This window comes from Branchiostoma belcheri, unplaced genomic scaffold, assembly GCF_001625305.1.
Source record: "Branchiostoma belcheri isolate BF01 breed outbred unplaced genomic scaffold, Haploidv18h27 scaffold13, whole genome shotgun sequence".
Taxonomy (NCBI): Eukaryota; Metazoa; Chordata; class Leptocardii; order Amphioxiformes; family Branchiostomatidae; genus Branchiostoma; species Branchiostoma belcheri.
In genome coordinates, this window is record NW_017802713.1 from 181,828 (window position 1) to 203,273 (window position 21,446).

General features: G+C 41.3%; 3 protein-coding genes across 3 annotated transcripts; all 3 read right to left on the reverse strand.

Moving 5' to 3' along the window:
- Positions 1-959: 959 nt before the first annotated feature.
- On the reverse strand, positions 960-8,000 carry LOC109463929 (squidulin-like). Its single transcript, XM_019760825.1, has 4 exons — positions 7,935-8,000; positions 7,239-7,374; positions 2,693-2,830; positions 960-2,149 (listed from the first exon to the last, which is right to left on the reverse strand). The coding sequence occupies exons 2-4, from the start codon at positions 7,359-7,361 to the stop codon at positions 1,973-1,975; spliced, it is 438 nt and encodes a 145-aa protein (XP_019616384.1). The 5' UTR covers positions 7,362-7,374; positions 7,935-8,000; the 3' UTR covers positions 960-1,972.
- A 2,605-nt stretch (positions 8,001-10,605) lies between these two features.
- On the reverse strand, positions 10,606-15,087 carry LOC109463930 (calmodulin-like). Its single transcript, XM_019760826.1, has 4 exons — positions 14,934-15,087; positions 12,329-12,451; positions 11,744-11,866; positions 10,606-11,403 (listed from the first exon to the last, which is right to left on the reverse strand). The coding sequence occupies exons 2-4, from the start codon at positions 12,443-12,445 to the stop codon at positions 11,224-11,226; spliced, it is 420 nt and encodes a 139-aa protein (XP_019616385.1). The 5' UTR covers positions 12,446-12,451; positions 14,934-15,087; the 3' UTR covers positions 10,606-11,223.
- Positions 15,088-16,258: 1,171 nt separating this feature from the next.
- Positions 16,259-21,213, reverse strand: LOC109463926 (calmodulin-4-like). The gene is made up of 4 exons (XM_019760823.1): positions 21,084-21,213; positions 18,153-18,282; positions 17,407-17,562; positions 16,259-16,854 (listed from the first exon to the last, which is right to left on the reverse strand). The coding sequence occupies exons 2-4, from the start codon at positions 18,273-18,275 to the stop codon at positions 16,684-16,686; spliced, it is 450 nt and encodes a 149-aa protein (XP_019616382.1). The 5' UTR covers positions 18,276-18,282; positions 21,084-21,213; the 3' UTR covers positions 16,259-16,683.
- Positions 21,214-21,446: the final 233 nt, after the last annotated feature.

Sequence of the window (21,446 nt, forward strand, 5' to 3'; positions counted from 1 at the left end):
AATAGTTTAGTATATACATGAGGGTGTTTTTTTTTAAATGATGATTCGTACAGACATGTGTTTGTGTTTGCTACGATCTTCTGTAAATAAGCTTTGAATTATCTGGACAAAACGCAACAGATATTCAATGTACTAGACCCTCTTTTGTACAGTTAACGGTTGCTCCCGAGGTTATATGTCGCCGGTGGTTCAACCACTCGTTATTATATTGGGACCAGATTAAATGATAACAACAAAAACAATTTACCTTGAGGGAGGGTGCATGGTACGCCATTTGTAAACTTCTGCAGACGACATTTAGTTTTAGTCTTTGGCTACGGATATGTTATGACCAATGATTAGAGTGTGTGCACTCAGGCTGTTTTGCTGCTAAAGTTGTTCTCTAAATCGCTAATTGCTGATATCCTTATTCAGCCGTTCATGATTGAACAACATGTTCGTTGGCCTATGTCAATGATGCTGTGAATTTCTTTGCTCTACTGTTTTATTTTTCTCTCCATGGATGCTAATGAGTACTATGGAATATTTTCATGCTAGATGATTATGTTTACGGAAGGAAACATATTGTTTTTGCCCTGTTTCCTCTTCTTCTTCCTCTCCAAACCAATAAGGTCAATGACCTGAACCAGACGTCTGTCACCATGGTAACTGGTGTTGGGTTACATCATGTTGCAATTTTATAGCACGAGGGATTTAGACTCCTATCACCATATATATATTAATGTGTTTGAGTAAGAATTAACAAAGCAGACCATATGCGAAGGTAAACATTAATAGTATGCATTTGCTATGCAAATGTTACCTTTCTAGTTAAAACGTCAATTTGTCAACTTTAATGGCAGCCATAACGTCACGTGCAAAAAAACACTGAACTGTTGATATAATTTTACATTTAGATAAACATTCAGACACTACAAAAAACAACACCAGGGGTATTTGTTAGAGCGTATACTGAACTTTATTCATACCACTAACAGGTATTTTGGTAGTTTATAAAACACTAAGAATGGATGAACATATGTCCAAACCTTCAGTTTACACTTCCCTTAATGTTATTAAATAAAACGTTTGTGCATTTGTTTTCAATTTTGTGAATAAAAACATATAAACAACGGCTTTAAATTAAGAAAATTAAAAGGTAAATTGACTACTTTTACATGATCTTGAAGCCGTTTTATCAAGTCTACATGTCATCCGTTTTCACCTGTTTTGCATTTTGCCCGTCATTCAAACGAAAAGCGTCTCAGCCTAGCGCCTGGAAATCAGAATTGAAATTTATTCAGAATTTACAGTAATGTGTGTCATGCATGCTGTGAGTGGATGAGATTTGCTGGTCTACTTTTAGTCGGACTGATTATAATTAGGCAATCTGATATACAAATGGTTGGAATTGATACCCCCCTCCCCCAGATTTGAGGACAATGTAAACTGTAGTTTCAGAATATGATAGAAATGGCAGCATTTAGCAATGTCTTAAACTAGTCGTTTTATTCTAATCTATTCTATCCTATCCTGTTCTATCTATTTCGCATTTAACTTTGGTACTTTTGAAGCACCCAACATTTGTCGTGACCTTAACGTTCATGAAATATAGAGGAATAAACGAAATAAGAAAGTTCCCCTTAAATTTGGTAACACAATTCGTTGCCAAGCTGGCGTGAAATTACGTCTTCTTGTCCAGAATTGTATTTTTACTACTACCATAGTGTAAATTCTATTTAGAGCCGTTTGCCAATGTTCTTAGATGACACCATTCACCTTGTTATTCGGAAACCGTTACTACATAAATCCTATTGCTATATTTATAATTCTAACTGTGATCTAAATTCGTTTGTTTAGTATAACTATCATAGTTACTACCTGTAAGAATGTATCGCTAGATCTAACCATGCACTGTATTATCTCTTGGTAACCGTTTTGGATCTTGAAAGAATCTGGTATAATTCTAGCTAGAGTTTTTTTTGGCACGAGTTCACTTTTCCAGGATGTGTATGTACTGGGCAAACTCGGCAATGTCGATCCGGCCGTCGGCGTTCTTGTCGGCGCCGTCGATGACCCACTGGACGATCTCGTCCGTCACCGGCTCGTCTCCGAAGAAGTGCTTCAGCCCGGTCTTCAGCTCCTCCGGGGTGATGAACCCGCTTCCGTCCTAAGAAACATACGATTAAAGTCAGATCGCAACACTGCTACCCTCTGGGACCTGGTGTGATACGCCGAAGGGCGGTTATACGGGCTATACATACACAGATACTGAACCTGTTAAGTCATCCACCTTCACAGATACTGAACCTCTCAAATCCACCTTCCTCCCGGACACCATAAAGCTCTAGAACAGTGCCACAAGACAAGTTGTAACTCTTAGTGACAGGAACAAATTTAAGATCTGTATCATCCTACCCATGTCTCTGATCTTGTGCCCTTGCTATTGGGAAAGGCACTTTAAACGACATTCCTCACTTCACTCAGGTGGAAATGAGTACCTAGCTTCGGTTAGGGACGTCCCTCGGATAGAATGTTAAATGGAGATCTCGTGTTTGGGGAGAGCCACGTACACCCCACGCACGTTAAAGATCCCATCACACTTATCGAAAAGAGTAGGGGACCTTCCCCATGTGAGTGGTTCAAACCTTACAGTCCGGTCTTACGCAGCTTATACATGTACATACATGTTCTTTACATAAGGTAGTTTTACCTTGTCGATTTTCCGGAAGGTCTCCAGCAGTTCTTGTGGATCTGCGCTGCCGAAGTGCTTCAAGTCTCCCACCAGCCGCGTGAACTCCTGCAGGTCCAGCTGGCCGTTACCGTCCACGTCATATTGTTTCATAAGGACCTAAAATGGTAGAAAAAGGAAAATATATTCCCATAGCCTTTTTGAGGGGAAGAGGTTGCTAGTCTACTGTGTCACTAGGGTATGGCATAACCTCCTGTGCAGGCCTCCGGCGGGTGGGAGTTTTGATACTGCGTTTTGTAGAATTTTTAATGCGCCATGGGTACAAACCCTCTCTGGGCGGCTGGTTGTAGGATGGCCGGCAAAAGAACGCATTAAAACTCTACAAAACGCAGTATCGAAACTCCCACCTGCCCGGAGGCCTGCACAGGAGGCTAGGTACGACATTGAAAGGCGGCCGAAACCCATCCCTCTCCTTCAATCACCTTTTACCTCCCCAGCCGAAAGCAGGTACCTAAAAAAGGATACAAAAACTTGAAAGATGTTTCAGGTTTAACCATCCAAGATGGCGGACAATACTTACGTCATCGCCACATGAGTGCAAAACCCCACTCCTTTCTAGCATATTCCCAATTCCGACACTTGATTGACTTATTATGATGATCCATGGATGTGCTGAGGGTAGTTCGGTACATTAATCCATTACTAGTATATGGAGAGTCTCCTTGTGGAGGTTAAAAGGATTAATACAATGATGGATGATGACAACTTCATGACTTCTGATTCGCGGAATTCCCTGGAGAGGAAGTGTGCACACATGGAGATGGATTGGTTATCATCTTCAAGCAATTTCCTTGTTGCTTGTTATACCCATTACCCTTTTTTATATATTCCAACATGTACTCACAAGACGTGGTGACGGCACACTCAAGTTTTTTTTCAACTTATATTAATGCTGTCACCAACACAGGGGACAATACAATACTCATTTTCAACTGAGCGAAGTGAGGAAAGTCGTGTAAAGTGCCTTTCCCAAGGGCACAAGATCGGTGGCACGTCAGGACTCGAACCCGGGACCTCTAGGTTCTGATCATGAGTCGAGCACTGCCGCTACGCCACACGACCCCACCACGCCACCTATTTGTCGTGGTTTGTACACCTTTTAATTGGTGCTTTAGTGATAGAAACAACGCCCCCCCCCCCCCAAAAAAAAAGAACTATCGTAAAGGAACGTACAAAACAAACCGATACGTCTGTTAGGAAATTAGATGGATCTATTGACATAGTTTGCCAATTTTTATAACTAAGTGCTTACCACCGCGTGCGCCGAGCCATCTAGGTCGATGGTATTAAAAGTGGCATATACTAAAGAGGCTGGCGTGCCAATCTAACGTAACGGCACGCGCCATGAAGTGCCCTGGGAACAAGACTCGTCCAGGCCAACCAACAGGAAACTGCTCTCGTTCCACGAGTGGGCACTCAACTCAACTCTTTCGATCGATTGAGATTAATAAAAATCAATCCAAACTGATTAAACTCCTACAACCGTCTGTGTTTAAGTGTGTACAGCAAACGAAGAACGATATTTCGTTTCGAAGCTACGACTTATTATTCTAGATCGTTTCCTTGCACTTTTGCCGAACAGTAGCCGACTTCGTGCCGAACACCAGCCAACCATAGCCGACCTTGCTCCCGACCTACTCCTAACCATGGGGGCTCGGCAGTGTTCGGGAGGCCATATTCGGCGCTTTATGCTGAGGTCACATTTCCAAACCGGGGCCTGGCCGGACTGTTTCAATTAACGAAAAATGAATGATTTATATCAATCATAAACGCAAACAGTTCCCATTATTTTTTTTTCTATTTTTTTGTGCCTTGTTGTCTTCTATTCCATACTTTTCGTTCCATAAGACTGCCCGGCCGGGCCCCGGTTTGGAAATGTGACCTCAGCATAGGCAAGAATCCCCGACAACCTTATGTCAGAAGACAGCTAAATTCTGTTCGCCGCAACTGTCCCAAAATGCCCCCAGCTTTAGTTTAAACCCTGTCGCTGGCTTGACAAATCTGACCGGGCCCCCGTACGTACGATGAAAACCAGGCATGTCGATTTCTGGCAAGCAGCCTGTTCATTATATTAAGTACCCCTTGCAGTAGATGGTAAACCTTGAGTGGATTAGCAAATCTATCATACACGCCCGTCAAATTGATTAAATCACCACGCTGTGACAACTCTGGCTTAGGCCATGTTGATTTGATTATATGGATGACATCCGCGCGCGCATGAATTTTCGGCCGTTTCCAAAAAAAAAAAGTTTTCAACCATACTGTAAATCGTGCAAAACAGTTGCTAAATGAGCAAAAATACACCATAAGTTGCAAGGAAAACATTTAGAAACGATACCAATGTCGTAGAATGCCAAAATCAAAGGAAAAAAGACAAAAATGTAAAGAAATGAATTCGAAGAGTAGATTATTCGCCATAACATATTCTGGGCCATTTGTTCAACCTTCATGACCATGTAGATTTCATAGTGAAAGCAACTTTTTTTTTTTGCAAAACTTTTTTTTATTCGCACGCGCGCATCAGTTTTGGGGTTCCCAGAGGATGTCATCCATATAATCAAATCAACATGGCCTTAGGCGTACTATATATATCAGAAAAGAGCCCAACCCATTAAGAACTCTCACACAATTTCTATTACTTAACAGTTATAATGGAAATGGAGTAGACAATCGCGTTCTGTCAAGTTCGATAAGATAATCATCTTAACAGAGGTGGCGAGGCGTAAATATGAAGTCTATTACGTCTCATCCATTAAGGCTAACGGTGCGGAATGAGCTCACAGATGGGCGAAGCTGCACACGCATACGTAATACTTAAGCTTAGGTCACATTTCCAAACCGGGGCCCGGCCGGGCTGTCTGTATGAACGAAAAACTAACACTTCATATCAAGAATATACAGAAATAGTGCCCACGATTATCATCTAAAATCTTTCTGTGTTTCCTTGTCTTTTATACCATACTTATCGGTCCATAAGACTGCCCGGTCGGGCCCCGGTTTGGAAATGTGACCTCAGCATTACTGCGGTTTAAAAAAAAAACATTTTGTCCATTTTCACAGAAAGCATTGACTCTTTAAATTTAAAGGTAAGAATGTTGTCAAAAGAGCGGAAGAAATAAAATGGCTTTTTCATGTCAAATAAATTTTTGTTCATCACTTTAAGCTTATCCCTTAGGGAAAGTGGGTAGCCACTCAATTTTGGTCAACGCGCTTTGTGGACAGAATACTTCTTACATTGTATCCCCTTTCCTGCTTTATTCTGTCTTTCTCGAGTTCCTGTATCCATTTACAGCGTTATTTACCCAAATCCTTGGGAATTAAAAAGACGCTGAAGCTTGCATGAATGATGACAGATACGTTGCACAATTGCTTAATGTTCCACAGAGGAAACAAAGTTACAAATTGAAGCAGCAATGACATAATACTGCCGGTGTACCCGCTACGATTTGGGAAAATGGGAAACACAAATTTCATCCCTTCCGCTGTCGATCTGGTAATTTCAATCCACAAGCTGATGAGGAAACTACTAGACAGTGATTGATACCATGCCACATCTGTGCTCCCGGCCGGTAATTCATTTATGTAGGCCACTAATTGCCTTCAGTGTATCTAATATTGCTTATTACAAAACATATTCTATTTCAACATTGCCCCAGTGCCTCAGCGCACGATGGGTGTTCTACGCATGCATTCAACGTACGATGTTTTTTGTCAGGGAATTTGCTAATAGAATTGACCGTGGACAATTATGATCTATATGACAATATGACAATTTTTGTCATTTGTTGACTGTCGAATTTTGTACGACAAACCCACGACTAGCCTACGAATGTACCTAATCTGCTGTCGTAGAAGGGTCTTACAACGAACGTGGCAGAGTCAACATAGCATGTCAACCTGTTTCTCTATTTCATACACTTAAGCTCTGTAAAAAAAACATCATATTCCTTACACAACCAGATAAACCTTCCATCAAAAACATATGTTATTTTACCTCTACTATGACGGAAAGCCGAATATAAAAGTTGAGTTTATTTCATAGTTATTTTTATTTTGTATTTGGTATTTGTTAATAAAAAAAAGTGGACCGGATTGAGCTTAGCTGAAGCAATGGGAGAAATGGAGGACAGAGCTAAACGGAGGAGGATAGTGGATCAAATCATTTTGGCCCAACGACTCTCAACGAGGTCAAGGGATAGGTGAGGTGAGATTTTGCTAACTATATCTGTTCGTGATGCTTTGTAGTATCCTATACTTAGCATAGCCTCCATAGCATGCCAAAAACTGGGGGTTTAGGGGGTCTTCATTGTCTTTTGGAGCTTTTATGTGCTATTTTCTGATTGCATAAAGACAACATAGCCGGCCTGGTTTGAAATACCCCCGTTTTTTGGCTTATCAGAAAACAGCCGAAGACCACCAAACCCTCAGCTCTATAAGCCTGCTACGGAGGCTATACTTAGCCCACTGTGGCGCAAAATGTGCAATAAAAGAATTGTTGAAACCTTACCTCGATCAGTCCCTTGGTCGGCACGACCTTGAGTTCCTTGAGCGCGGCCTCCAGTTCCGCAGTGCTCATGTGTCCGTCACGGTTCACGTCGTACTTCTTAAAGATCTGCTCAACGTTTGCCATCTTTCTTATTTTTCTGTAATTAAAGAGAAAAATATAATTTTTCTTTCCTTCTGTTTTGCAATGTGAAACAGGAAGACAAAAACTAAATTGCAGTTTGCTTTTCCTTGATATATGTTATAGTTGGGTCCGGATTCTAGAATGGTACATAGACGGAGTATTGTATTTTGGACTACCTTTTGTCGGAAATACGTCGTACATTTAAGTGACCTACAAAGATCTGGCACAAAATAGAAAAAATATTGCCACGCCCCGTCAGCAGCCTTATCTAAACTAAAGATGAGACAACTGCAAAACTAGAGTCTACTTCGCATTTATGAAACGGATATCAACTTTACATCAATGAAAAAATACTTACTTCATCACCCAAATACTAAAATGCCCGCGCTCTTCCTATAATTCCAATATTCCTACCTACCACAATACTTTGTAATACGCTTTGTCCGCATACCGGTACAGCTTATATTAATTTCGTTATCATAAAGCACATTTTACGCCTTTATCTCACTCACAAACGCACGTGGTGGTATACTTCAGTACTTCAGTAAAAAAACCAATTGCCAGCTGTGAACTTACCGTTTTGAACAAGTTGCGTGGAAAAAAAAACTATCCTTCTGTAAGCGAAGATGAATGCCGGTGAAAACTATCCTCCTGTTACCAAAAGTGAAATCCCTTCGCAGCGCGCAGTCCTTTTATTGCCCCTCCGGCGAGAGGGGGAAAGTACGTTTTTCATAGATGGGGGAGAAAGATGGGTTTCAAGAAACAGGTTCAAAGTGTGATAAAACATCACGTATCATAACTTAATCTATATTCATCAGTGTCAAATGAATTTAAGTAGCGGATTTCATTTGTATCTAAAGTTTACCCTATACGGACCCTCCCCGGGTATGAATAACGGTCTGTCCCCGACATCTGGTGCAGTGCATATTTTTGCACGGAGCAGAAGGTCAAAGTGCAATTAAGCAAATCATCAGTAATAACCCAGGCCGTACTTTTAAAGCATCACGTGCGGATCACGTGATAACGTTCATCAGGCGCGTGGCAATCTAGTAGAGTGCGGTCAAAAAGGGGCGTGTCCGTCAGAGTGTGACACGCCTGCCACATTTATTGTTTTTAGGGTTTGACCTAGGAAAGTACCAATTACTCTCAAGGTGAGTTTGCGGTCGACCTCATCACGCTAAGTGCACGGCCGCACCGTTTCGCACAGATCCCCACAGGCCCGTGCAATATGTCTGACGAGATTGGCACCCTTTTGGTTTAGCCTCCTGTGCAGGCCTCCGGGCGGGTGGGAGTAGCCTCCACCAGGCCTTTCTACGGGAATACGGATCGTAGAATTCGGTAAAAAAAGAGAGTAAAATTGGCCAAGGGAGTCCGGCCGCGGGGAGGTAGTAGCGCGGCCTGTCAAACCTACAAGGCGGCCAAACTCCCCTAGCAATTATTCTCCTATATATTGCCAGCATAGTTAGTCTGGTAGAGACTAGGGTTGGAGTGTCGATACTGCGTTTTGTAGAGTTTTTAACTCGTTCTTTTGCCGGCCATCCTACAACCAGCCGCCCAGAGAAGGTTTGTACCCTCCGTGGCTGGTTGTAGAATGGCCGGCAAAAGAACGCGTCAAAAATTCTACAAAACGCAGTATCAAAACTCCCACCCGCCCGGAGGCCTGCACAGGAGGCTAATCCTTTGGTGGTGATGCTCTCTGTTCCATGGTTAGATCTAGATTAGCTCTAGTTCTGCTTGCCTGGACCAAAATGCAGGCAGGAGCATATCAGGTCATTTTACGGTCCTCGGCACGGAAAGTGATGAGTTGAGATGATGGCATCAGCTTTCTATTCTGACAGCCATGGATGGGGGTAGTTGAGTGCAAAAACTCGGTCAAAAGCCTATCCGCCATTCATATACCACTACTGTAAAAGGCTACTAAGCGCAAAAGGCCATATATTTTCACGAACGATGGAATTGATAGAAGTCTAGCTGTACACCGTTGTAAATAAATTCAGATGCTCATCATTCTAATGGTATTTCGATTTTTAAAGTTCGGTTTGATTTAAAACTGTGCCAGAAGTCTTCCCAGTAAAGCTATTTTATTGACGGGAGCGGCTGGCGGTATGTATCGATGTACGCTGGCGGGCGATCGGTACTCGACACAATATAATGAGTGAAAGACCTTTATTGTATGTAATATATCTATAGTAAAACTACATATATACAGGTTCGGTTTCTTCTTGCTTCTTTAGACAGTTGTAAATGTAAGAACAGATGGAGTTTATAGTACGAGGATTATCGAGTTTCATGAGGAAAGTGAATTTTTCTTTTCTATCTAAAAATCTAAAACTAGGGAAATAATATTGTATACAATTGAAGAGAATCTTTCTCTCATTATTATATAGAGTACAGTCTACAATAAAAGGACTCTCGTCTTCAATCTTATTTAGGTTACAGTAGTGACAAATTCTTTGTTGCAGAGGAATGTGGTTGTATAATAAAATCACTTAAAGGCACCCCATGCAGTTTTCAGGGCTTGGAACCCCGATTTTTAAAGGTCAATATTGTAGTCATTTATCTACGTATATACATAGTTAAAACCACACTATCCCAATGTATATTGACCATAGCTCTTCTGACGAAAAATGGTTACTGGAAGGGCCCTGGGCTGATTTTTAGGGTACCACCCAGAAAATAAAGGACTCATACCTCGAGGCTTGTTTCCGCAGTGTCCAAAGTATGAAATACTGATTGAAATGTGCTAATGTGGGGCAGTATGTGTCAATTTCATAAATATTGTGTTACGCCGAACGGCGGTTATACCGGCTATACAGATACAGAACCCCCTCAAAATCAATTCTTCTCATTATGCCTGTCTCATATATGCATTTCATGAATGTATTATTTGATTATTGTGATCACAGTCGTCCGTTACCTCGGTTGACGTGTTCTTTTTTGATGACATAATTGGAATTCCCGAAAGAAAAAAAAAGATAACTCATTTTTTTAGTATCGGTGGTGAATATGTCTGCATGGTTTTACTGCCAAAAACATGTCAATTTCACTTGAATACAAAAACGGTATCTTGTGTTTCCGTGCTTTTCAAAAGGTAATGTATTATCATCCAACGTTATTATAAATGGTTATATGGTTAGAATGCAGGTATTTGTTTGTCTTAACTTCAGAGAACCGTATCTAATTGAAACGTATGAGATTTTTAAAAAAGGCAACAATAAATACAGAGGCGTGATTTTTCCAGTATTGACATCCTATTTATTCAGAATAAATGATCCATTTAGCTTGAATAAATAGGAAATCAGTAACTTTATTCAGCATAAGTATGTTGTGACCTTAATCCTGCCCCTGTGCATCTATCTCTTTGAAGATGAAGATCCATTTAGTCAATGAATCAAACCACCCAGGAAGTTTGTATGCAAGGTTCTAGAATTTCAATGTGCATTGTGATCTGTATAGTGTCTTTCTCATCCCCTCTCTCCTTCCCTCACTCTTTCTTTCCATCCTCTCCTGTTCTCTCTTTCTGTCTCTATCCTTCCTTCTTTCTAGATGTTTGTCTGTCTGCCCTTTACTATATCTCCTTCTCACCTCCACCCCACTCTTTTTGTTTCCATCCTCCCCTGTTCTCTCTCTTTCTGTCTCTCTCCTCTGTCTAGCTGTTTGGCTGTCTGTCCTTTACTATCACTCCTCAACTCCGTTTTCCTTCTTGGTCTTTTCGAGCCAACACTAATCCCTTATAATTAAGACTGCATAGGACAGGCATGCTACTGCCCCATAATATCGAAATCATAGCTTCGCTTCTACTTCTAGTTGTCTCGACATGTGAGGGCTCTGAGCCTCTCCATGGAGCCAATGGGTCCCTTCATTTTTAAGAAAAGACCTTCTCCTTAAACATAACCGCAATGAACTCGTCGGCCGTCAGTGTGCCGTCAGAATCCGCGTCTGCAAAATTTACCATCGACTCCGCTTTCTCCTGGCTGAAGTTCTCCTTGTAGTACTTCATGGACTTATCCTGCAGCTCTTTCACGGTCATTTTCCCATCTCCGTCCTGAAAAATGGCAAACGCCACATCTTATAAAGCAGTTTAAACTGTAATTTCCAACGCAAGAGATTTGGACGTACCCAAATTTTCGACTGTGCAACTCTAGTCTTTGTCAAGGAATGAGCAATCCACCATTTGTCTCATTGTTTAGAACAGAAGCCGAACTGTGTAGAACAAACTTCAACCCAACACAAGTACCACCAAACGATTTTGTTAAATATAAAGGCTGATATCAAGCCCAATGATTAGCTAAATACGCCTACTTCGGTCTTCACCGGTACCGCGGTATGCTGAATCTTATAATTTAGGATGCAGAAAAACAAAGGATGAATATATCAGAACTAACCGCGTCGATTTCGTTGAACATCTGTTGAAGACCTTTGATCTGCTCCAATACGTCAAGGAAATGCTTAAACTCGTCTTCGCTAATCGTCTGACCGCGGTCCTCGTCACAACTCTTCAGCACCGTCTGAAAAAAGACGTCCCAACATAGAATCAACAAAAGGCTCCGCTCCTGAGGCCTCGCCAAAAGTCTGTCGACACTTTTTACTCATGTGTTAAGTTTCTAATGATTAATTAGAAGATTGAAAGATGACACCAAACTAAAGGAATAGAACAGACACCAGACAATGGGAATATATATTCTCTTAATAGTAGTGAGCCAGAATCGATGATATAGTTATATAGACGGAACGAACGAACAAACAAATATCGAATTGGATAATTGAAGCTCAAATTGACCTCAAAGGAAAAAAATACAACATTTTCTTGCTTTAAAGTACATCGCTCGTCCACATCATTTACTTCTTGTTATAAGACTACAAAAGATGTATACTTCTACGTTACACTCCCTAGTTCTAACATAATCGAAGCTGTCACAGTTAAAAAGAAGCAACTCATATGAGAACCTTTATGAGTGCTGAATTATTACCTCAATGAACCCCGAAGTGGGATTCAATCCCAGGTCCCGCAGAGCTGCCGTGATTTCGGACCTGTCGATGGTCCCGTCACCGTTCTTGTCGTACTTTCTGAAAACCTCAGCTGCCATGTTGTCCTGGGAACAGAAGAGATCAACAAATTCTACATCTATCTTAAGAAAAAAGAAATATCAAATAGCTTCTTTGTTTCCAATTTCTTTTATTGCACTATTTCAAATGTACATCAGCAGGGGGAGAATAACTACGTCCCCCTGAATTGAGTACCATGTCCATACTAATTGCATCCAGTCAAGTCAGGTTCAATTTATATTGGAGACCCATAAGGTGAGTTATTGTAAAGTCTGATGGCGCAATACAGGAAAGACTGCTGCAGTCGTTTGGTTCTTGCATAGGGAACTGTAATGTTATGACCGTTCCTCAGTACTCTTCCTACAACCACATGTTTCATAAGAGCCGACGTTTCGATGACCTTCTGTTATCTTCATCAGGGCAATTATGACTGCTTCACTGTACACTTTTTTTTATTCATTCACATGAAAAAAGGATACAGGACATGGTGGTGCCTCACTCAAGTGGAGAGCACTTATGTTGACGGCATCACTAAATAAATACATATAATAAAGAAAAGAAACAATCGCAACTTTAAGACAGGCAAAAAACAGTAAATACAAGAAATTCAAGAGCGCAGGTCCGGTTCCCCACCCAATGATAAATGATGGCAAAGAGGACACAGTACATAAATAACAAAGGGGGAAATTGAAATCTTTTAAAAACGTTCTGATGTGGTGATGAAGTTTTGGGTAAGTGATAATATATTGGAGTTAACAACTGATGAGAATGCGGTACTGCCACGGAGTAAAAGGTCAGTTTTTGCGTTGTCAGAAAGAGTTGTAAAATCTAAGGTGTGTCCTATGAGCCTGGATAGTTTGCCAAGGAGAGTAGATCGTTGGGAGTTGTACATGGGGCAGTGGAGTAGGTAATGTGGGACGGTTTCACATTGGCATCCGCAGGTACAAGCTGGGCTGTTCAATAATCCACGAGTAAAGAGACTGTAGTTCAGGCTGCACGTGCCAATGCGAAATCGTGCCATAAGAGCACCAGAATAACGTACACTTGAGCTAGGTGTTACTGGTTCACAGTACAGTGACGCTAGGTGTTACTGGTTCACTGTGCTGAAGCTACGTGTTACTGATTCACAGTACAGTGACGCTAGGTGCTACTGATTCACTGTGCTGAAGCTAGGTGTTACTGGTTCACTGTGCACTTAAGCTAGGTGATACTGGTTCATTGTGAACTGAAGCTAGGTGCTACTGGTTCACTGTGCACTGAGGCTAGATGTTACTGGTAGACTGTGCACTGAAGCTAGGTGTTACTGGTTCACTGTGCACTGAAGCTAGATGTTACTGGTAGACTGTGCACTGAAGCTAGGTGTTACTGGTTCACTGTGCACTGAAGCTAGATGTTACTGGTAGACTGTGCACTGAGGCTAGATGTTACTGGTAGACTGTGCTCTGAAGCTAGGTGTTACTGGTTCACTGTGCACTAAGGCTAGGTGTTACTGGTTCACTGTGCACTGAAGCTAGGTACCAAAGGTAAAGGTGGTTATGTTACCTGAAATATGGTTGTGTTTGTGATTGTGTTTTTTGTTTCTGCGGTCGAGCAGTTTTAAACAACTCAAGGTGCATGACTTGTACAACTTCAAAGGGATTGCCAGGGCCCCTTGCGGCTTTTTTTATACTGCAGATTAACTACCTTTGTTGTTGTTTCTGATTATGGTCGTTGTGTCAGCTACAACAACACTTCTTACGGTAGTTAATGTATGTTTTACAAGGGACTGGTGATGTCACGCGTTATACCTTAAGGCATTGCTCACAGCTGTCGGACCGGTTTTGGCCAGTCAAGCAGAGAAAACTACAAATAATGGCTTTGGGAGAAGAATCTTTAGATCTAAGATAGGCGTACCCTGTTACACCCAGTTGAGCGTGCAAGATTTCCTCATTAGTTGTATATTTTTTTGTTAAAGACATGAAATGTTCTTCTTAATGGAGAAGTAACAGTCCATGCAGTACAGTAGAGGCATACCAAAGGTCCTGTAGCAAGCATTTTAAGTATACACGGAGAGGAACAGGTCATCTGCTTAACCAAGACAGCCCCCCTCCTTTTGATTGAATATCACCCTCTAATCGTACAGGTTGCGTAGTCAGTGACTGTTAAAACATTCAGTTTTTATGATCAATTGTTTGGATGGAACTACAAAACGACCTTGCGGTCAGATTCTAAACCGCAGTGCTACAATCAGTGGCCTTGGCGCGCCACAAGGTACAGCCTCGTCTTTTGGACACGCCCACCAGTCACAACTCGCAGAATTGACCAACAATACGCACAAAATATGGTCTTTTTAACGTTTTCACTGCGTCTGACGAACCTAGACCACTATCGCAACGTTTTGAGCAAGATTTTCATAACGGTTGATGGTGCAAACTGTCAGTGCAGAAGTGACAAGAATCTACAAGTTTGTGATCGTTCAAAAAATGTCAAAACAAAATCTCCGCAAAGCTAGTTCACGTCGTGTGGTGTGAAACATGGCGACCCACTCACCTGTGGTGTTGGGGGCTCGGTGAAGCAACGCTAAGAAGTTGAACAGCAGACGCTGGTAGATACCGACCTTCCCTCGTGAATGCTAGAAGAAAAGTGGGGCTGTAATGGGGCGGTACGGACCGGTTTTCTCTGCACACGTACGGTGAACCTATGATGTCACTGTCTTCTGACACACCACACCCATGCATGTCACTATGACAAGGCTGATACTCTTACCGTATCTTAACCACTATAATCTAACCACTCAAGGCATTAAAATTTCATACCAAAATGTACAACGGTCACGAAAATCTTATAAGTAACAGTGATTTGACCCACATTGACTATATGTGAAGGCTCGTGCGTTAGAAAGATGGCTTTGTTGTGTTAAAGCGAGCGTTAAGGATTTGATAATGAGATGTGTGAAGAATGTGCTAACAAGTGGGTATCGTCGTGTGTGATTTGAAGGCACAATCAAGACAATTACTAACGTTGTGTTGAGAAAAAAATACTATTTATCCTTCTCATCATGACGTAGAGTATCTATTATTAGTAAACAGTAAATGTTTCGTTTTCTTTTGCCAATGATAGGAACTTGCAGGCATAGTTATTGTTAGTTCGTAATTACTATTCAGCCGTGTCGACGATGATTCAGTGTTTTACGTGTCAATGACATTTCGATGTTGACTGCTGGGTCACCTTTCACCTTCAACCTTTGACCGTGACGTCACTGACGATACGGTAGAAAATCTGTTAGGTTAGTAACCTCGGTAGCAGGCTCTACAGAGCACGTAGTGCAGTCGTGTTGCTCTGCGGTACTTTTTTAGTTTATATGATATTTTAATGTAATAAACTCTCGTGTTGATGTAATCCTATCGTCCCTCGAATAGGACGTTAAATGTTACAATAGGTCCCGTGTTTGGGAGAGCCACACCCCAGGCACGTTAAAGAACCCACCACACTTACTATAGTGAAAAGAGTAGGGGACCTTCCCGGTGTGAGTGGTTCAAACCTTACAGTCTGGTCTCAGGTTTGACATCTTGAAGAGGTGATAATCACTTGTTATGTCAATCATTCCACTAAATATGGTAAATCTTCATAAAAATAAATAAATAAATAATGTTGAAAGAAAACATAGAGCTATATCTTAGCAAAGCACTGCCGTAAGAAGAATATAATGGTAATAAAACAAAATAATCATGTGCCATGTTTTGGTTATTTTTCTTCAGCCAATTGCAAAATTGGTGCTGTCCAACACATTTTACAGTGTTCTACAGTGCGTGTATTTTAATAGAGTTACACAATACTAACTGGTAGTATGAAGAAAGACAACAAGACACAATGTACTCTGGTTTCATGTTGTATTTTCACATAGCTTCAACAGCATCCTAAAACAAAAACATATCACACATGCATAGTTTGCTAGTATAAATTCTATGATGGTGACCGTCAAACATATCTGATGGTTTGTTACAATGCGTATATGTAACATTATGTATTTTTCATCAGAACCCGATATTTTGTCAGAATCTTGCATAAAATCGTACATTATTAGAACCAGGGTGACTTTTAAACGATTCCTTGCTGAAAATCTACAGGTTTAACAACAACCCAAATCACCGAAATCTCACTAAATACCCATCTAGAATAAAAGCAGGCGCGCAGATCGATGAGGTGCGAAGCCTTATATGGCAACTGTCACCATGGCAACGCATTGTCACCATGGCAACGCATTGTCACCATGGCAACGCATCGTCACCATGGCCACGCATCAGAAGAAACTTGTGACCATCTGCACAAACTCCTTGACGTCCACCTGTCCGTCCGAGTTGGCGTCTGCCACCCGGACTAACTCGGCGATGGTCGCCGCGGACAGCTCCATACCGACCACGGTGGACAGGCCTTCCCTCAGCTCGTCATGGGACAGGAAACCGTCACCGTTCTGGAAATATCCGACAAGGATGAAACAGTGATTAGTTGAATGATGTACTGGATCTGTATCTGTATAGCCGGTATAACCGCCCTTCAGCGTAACACACCAGCTGCGCAAGCACGCGGCGCGGCGGCAGCTGGCTACATTACACCGGACGACCTAAACCTTGAACATCTCTTAACATTGTTTAAAGATATCTAATGATAATGCTCCTAGTGTACTCGTACTTAACTTGGTGATAGCGAGTTTCACTCTGCGATAGTTCTGGGAATGAAAGAGTTTTTGAACACCTCAATCCTTGGTTGATAACTCTGGTACTAGAATGCATAGCTTTCCTTGTTCTCGTCTGGTCTGGCATTAGGTACTTAGTAATTGGTACGTCCACCAGTTTATTAGTCATTTTGTACACCATGCACGGTCTGGACATATTTCGTCTGTCTTCCAGTGACACCCACTGTAGGTTACTTTTCTTTTCCGTGACACTATAAACTTTTTCAATATATACTTTTCATATCAATTGTTATTATATCTTGTATCTTTTCATGGATACATTAACGCTACCTTGTCTATCTTATTGAAGGCCGCCACCATTGCTTCCTGGGTCTCCTCTGGGTTTCTCAGAGACTTTTTGATTTCCTCCAAGGACTTCACCACTTTAGTGAAGTCATTCAGGTCCATGACTCCCTTCGCGTTGACCTGACGCTCTCTGATCATAGCCTAAATGAAACAATGTAAAACAGTCAGGAAAGTTCATCTGTGTTGATAGTTATATGTTTGAAGTTAAAAACCTTTGTTCCAACACATCACCCATCACGCAACCGCGACGGGGGTCGATATAGTTTACCCCATGTTGACGTCAAGTCAGACAAGTCACATACTAGTAACAAGTCTCACTGCTGGGTTAATCTATTCAAAAAGACTTGATTGACTGGTCGAATGAGCTCTAGATGAGAACAATTCGTTGTGTTGCAACAAAAGTTTTAAACACGTATTACACAGTGAACTTTTAATATGCAACTTTTCAGTACTATATGTAGCCGTACTATGTTTAATGTCAATAGGTACATAACTACACGTTTATTAGTTGCGTTTCTAAACATTGTAAACAAGTTTTCTGTGTCTCAATGTACGTTTTTAACAACAACAACAGTTACTAATTTGACCTCGTCATGCCATTGCTAATTTATAAAGTACCACTTTTTAACACCACATGAAACTCTAGATGGCATATTTCTACTCCGAACCTTAAATAGTGAAAATGGAGAAGAATATTAAACAATAGAAAATTAAGAGAAAAAATGACTTACCGAGACTAATTTGTTGGTCCACGGCAGCTCCATCTCCCTGACTACATTGAGCAGCTCCTCTGCAGAAATGGACCCGTCCTTGTTCTCATCGTACTTGTCAAACAGGGCCTGGACGTCCGCCATCTTGATTCTACACACAAAACACGGTCATACTATTCATTACATCAACCCATCAATAGTTTTATCAGGTCGGTAAGGCCACAGCAAGTAATTTTTATGGATGACATCAGCGCGCGCATTAATTTTCGCCTGATTTGGGGGGAAACAAACAAGAAATTTTATTGCCTTCTGAAAGTGGTTAACATGCCGAAAATGGGCAAAGATGTCTGTTGCCATGCCGGAAGGTGAATGGCAGATAACTAAAGAGAGGAGACAAGAAAAGATTCTGATTTAATGTTTTGTTTCTTACTTTGATGCAGTGATATGTGATGTTGGCTGTGTAGATGTGATGTTCCCACTGAATAAAAACCATTTGTACAATGATTGAGTCAAAATTTTTAAATGTAGGAACCTTGTTTTTTTCGGCCCGCCTTATTATTTTTCGCCCGCTATTTTCCAAATCAGGCGAAAACTAATGCGCGCGCTGATGCCATCCATAAAAATTACTTGCTGTGGCCTAACGTAAGAAAGCAAGAAACATATCTTACCACCAGTGGCCAAGACAATCAAAATGACCTCATGCAGAGAACAGGTGGGTTTTAATAGATGCAATTACATTTGTATTTACTTCAAATCGTGTCGACCAACGTGACCTATAATGATGACTCGGTTGCGGGTGTTCTGTTGTACGTTAATTTACGCGTCATTTGCTCCAGACTAGAGGAACGACCTTTGTTAGACAGTTGGGTTTGACCGACATTGGCGACGAAACCTTCTCACGCATATCTTTAAATGCTATTCCATTGTATATCGTTCATTGAAATAATGAGATATGTCGTTCACGGCCTTTCATACACTCTGCATTTTACAAAATGTCCATGAGTTGTTAGCTAAAAGGTTAAAACTACTTCAGTACTACAGATATAATCATGATGATGAAGTTGTAACTAAAATACACATTACGTAGGCCACACTGACTTAATTTTATGGATGACATCCACGCGTGCATTGATTTTAGCCTGTTCTCAAAAAACAAAAAGATCACGTCTACCGAGGCTCTGGCCTGGCTCTAGGCCTGGGTAGTCCATGGCAGCAATACAGAGCCGGGCACCCAGGCAACCGAAGCTCCACGACTCAAGAACTCAGTACAGTGCTGATTCATAAATTCCGCTAAAAGCCAGCTTGCGCCGGCTTGTTGTATACGTCGTTATGTACTGCCGCAAATTCACAATACCAGCTTTGTATTCCTGTGGTTTAGTAGCATTTTTATTTTTGTCCGTGATTTTTTTATTCGCCCGCGCGCACTAGTTTGGGGGTCTTCAGACGATGTCATCCATAAAATTAACGCGGTGTGTCCTTAACTGCAGGTGTTCATAATTTTCCGACGAAGATATGTATCAGTATACCCCTGGGCATTTACAATTCTACCTGTATTGTTAAGTTGCTGATTAGAAATTGTAATTTAGCCGTTGCTACGCAAATGCAACAGACAACAGTCGTCTAAACTCTTCTTGTTTGCATTGCATTTTTCTAAACTACTTTTTTATGACCTGTGTTTTTTTCACACTTTTTACTTAACTGAACACCGGCACACCTTCTGATTAATACTTAAGGTGTGAAATGATACAATTAGACAGCCCAACTCTCTCATCACTGCCGACAAATTTCACACCCTCAGACGCCCAGGGAATTAAAAGGAAATGCCGACAAACACTCGGGTATCAACTTTTAGATATATGACCTAATAACACAGCTCGAAAACAGACATTTTAGCAAACTTTCCGCAACATGTAAAGAAGTATTAAAGGTGAGAAAATATTTCTGTAGACTTTACGACTTCCTAAAGGCTGCCGAAAGGCAAATTCCGTCTTTCCGTCACCTTTCAGTGTGCTTAAATACGACGTTAACATATTTTATATTTTTACACTTCCTTTACAAATACGTAAATATCTGTGCCAGTGTATCATCAAGACTGTTCACCTCAAATTCCAATTTCTCACATGAAAACAACAATGCATTCTCACCTACACTATAGACAAGTGTTTAAAAAAGTTCACATATTTATCCAGCCTCCAGACCGACCTATACGTGCATTAGAGTGACAATGTTTATAAAAATACAGGTGTTCTTTTCGAGTTTCCAAAGAATCTTTACAATGGCGTTTCAAGTAGGTGATAAAAACAGGTGTATTGTTCGGGTTCCTTGAAAAAATAGTCACCCGACTGTAGTTCTATAGGTGATACGAACACAACTTAAGCCGCACCTTTGTGAAGACAAAGGAATGCAGGCATGGCTGTAGAATGCAGGATTTACGCTACACGGTCCGTAGAGTTCGCATATTTTTTTCTGTCCCGCACTGTTAAGTAGGCTTACGGAAAAATGCACGGGGTCAAATGCATTATTCCAAGGAGCTTTAACAATGCTGATATTCAACAGCGTACGGGCGACCAAATACCTTTACTCGGTCAACGAATGAAATAAACGCACATTCTTACACAACTACTTTTGGTGCAGTGACAAAACTAAGACCACAAGCTCTTGGCGGACTAAAAAAAGAATGTGGGGATCAGAGGGCATTGCCCGGTCTTCGGTACAGATTCAAATTTTTCCACCGATTATTTGCAAATGGTATCTGCATAGCTGTTGTGCTCATTTAACAAATTTCTACTATTCTTCAGCCAGCACCCCGCTGTATAGTATAGCCCATACATGTATAAAGAGTTCTATATGTATAAAGAGTACACACACACAACTGTGAACATGTGTTTGAAAGATTCTCGACCACGACGCGAACACATGTACATGTGACATAACGTGCCCGGACCCACTCACCTCACCAGTTGCAGAGTGTAGGTAATTGAGAGTGGATAAAGCACGAATCTGCCGAGTCGAGTGGAGAGAGTCAGAAATGTCACACCGTGTCTCTTGTCGACAGGTCCTACTGGTGGTGGGTGTGTCTGGGTATGACTCACCGACTAGGGCCACGGCAATTAAATTTTATGGATGACATCCTCCGCAGACTCTAAATCTAATGCGAGCGAGCGAAAAAAAAACAAGGCGGGCCGGAAAAAAACAAGGTTCCTGCATTTTAAAAATTTGACTCAATCATTGTACAAATGGTTTTGAATTTTTGATTCAGTGGGCATGGGAACGTCACATATACACAGCCAGCATCACATGTCACTGTATCTGAAA

Coding starts and splice junctions, on each gene's coding strand:
- LOC109463930 (XM_019760826.1), bottom strand. CDS start 12,445: ATGGCAGCTGAGGTTTTCAGAAAGTACGACAAGAACGGTGACGGGACC. Junction 11,867..12,328: donor CCACTTCGGGGTTCATTGAG/GTAATAATTCAG, acceptor GTCTTTTTTCAG/ACGGTGCTGAAGAGTTGTGA. Junction 11,404..11,743: donor TGTTCAACGAAATCGACGCG/GTTAGTTCTGAT, acceptor GCCATTTTTCAG/GACGGAGATGGGAAAATGAC.
- LOC109463929 (XM_019760825.1), bottom strand. CDS start 7,361: ATGGCAAACGTTGAGCAGATCTTTAAGAAGTACGACGTGAACCGTGAC. Junction 2,831..7,238: donor CGACCAAGGGACTGATCGAG/GTAAGGTTTCAA, acceptor CTACCATTTTAG/GTCCTTATGAAACAATATGA. Junction 2,150..2,692: donor CCTTCCGGAAAATCGACAAG/GTAAAACTACCT, acceptor TATGTTTCTTAG/GACGGAAGCGGGTTCATCAC.
- LOC109463926 (XM_019760823.1), bottom strand. CDS start 18,275: ATGGCGGACGTCCAGGCCCTGTTTGACAAGTACGATGAGAACAAGGAC. Junction 17,563..18,152: donor GGACCAACAAATTAGTCTCG/GTAAGTCATTTT, acceptor TGTTTCATTTAG/GCTATGATCAGAGAGCGTCA. Junction 16,855..17,406: donor CCTTCAATAAGATAGACAAG/GTAGCGTTAATG, acceptor GGATATTTCCAG/AACGGTGACGGTTTCCTGTC.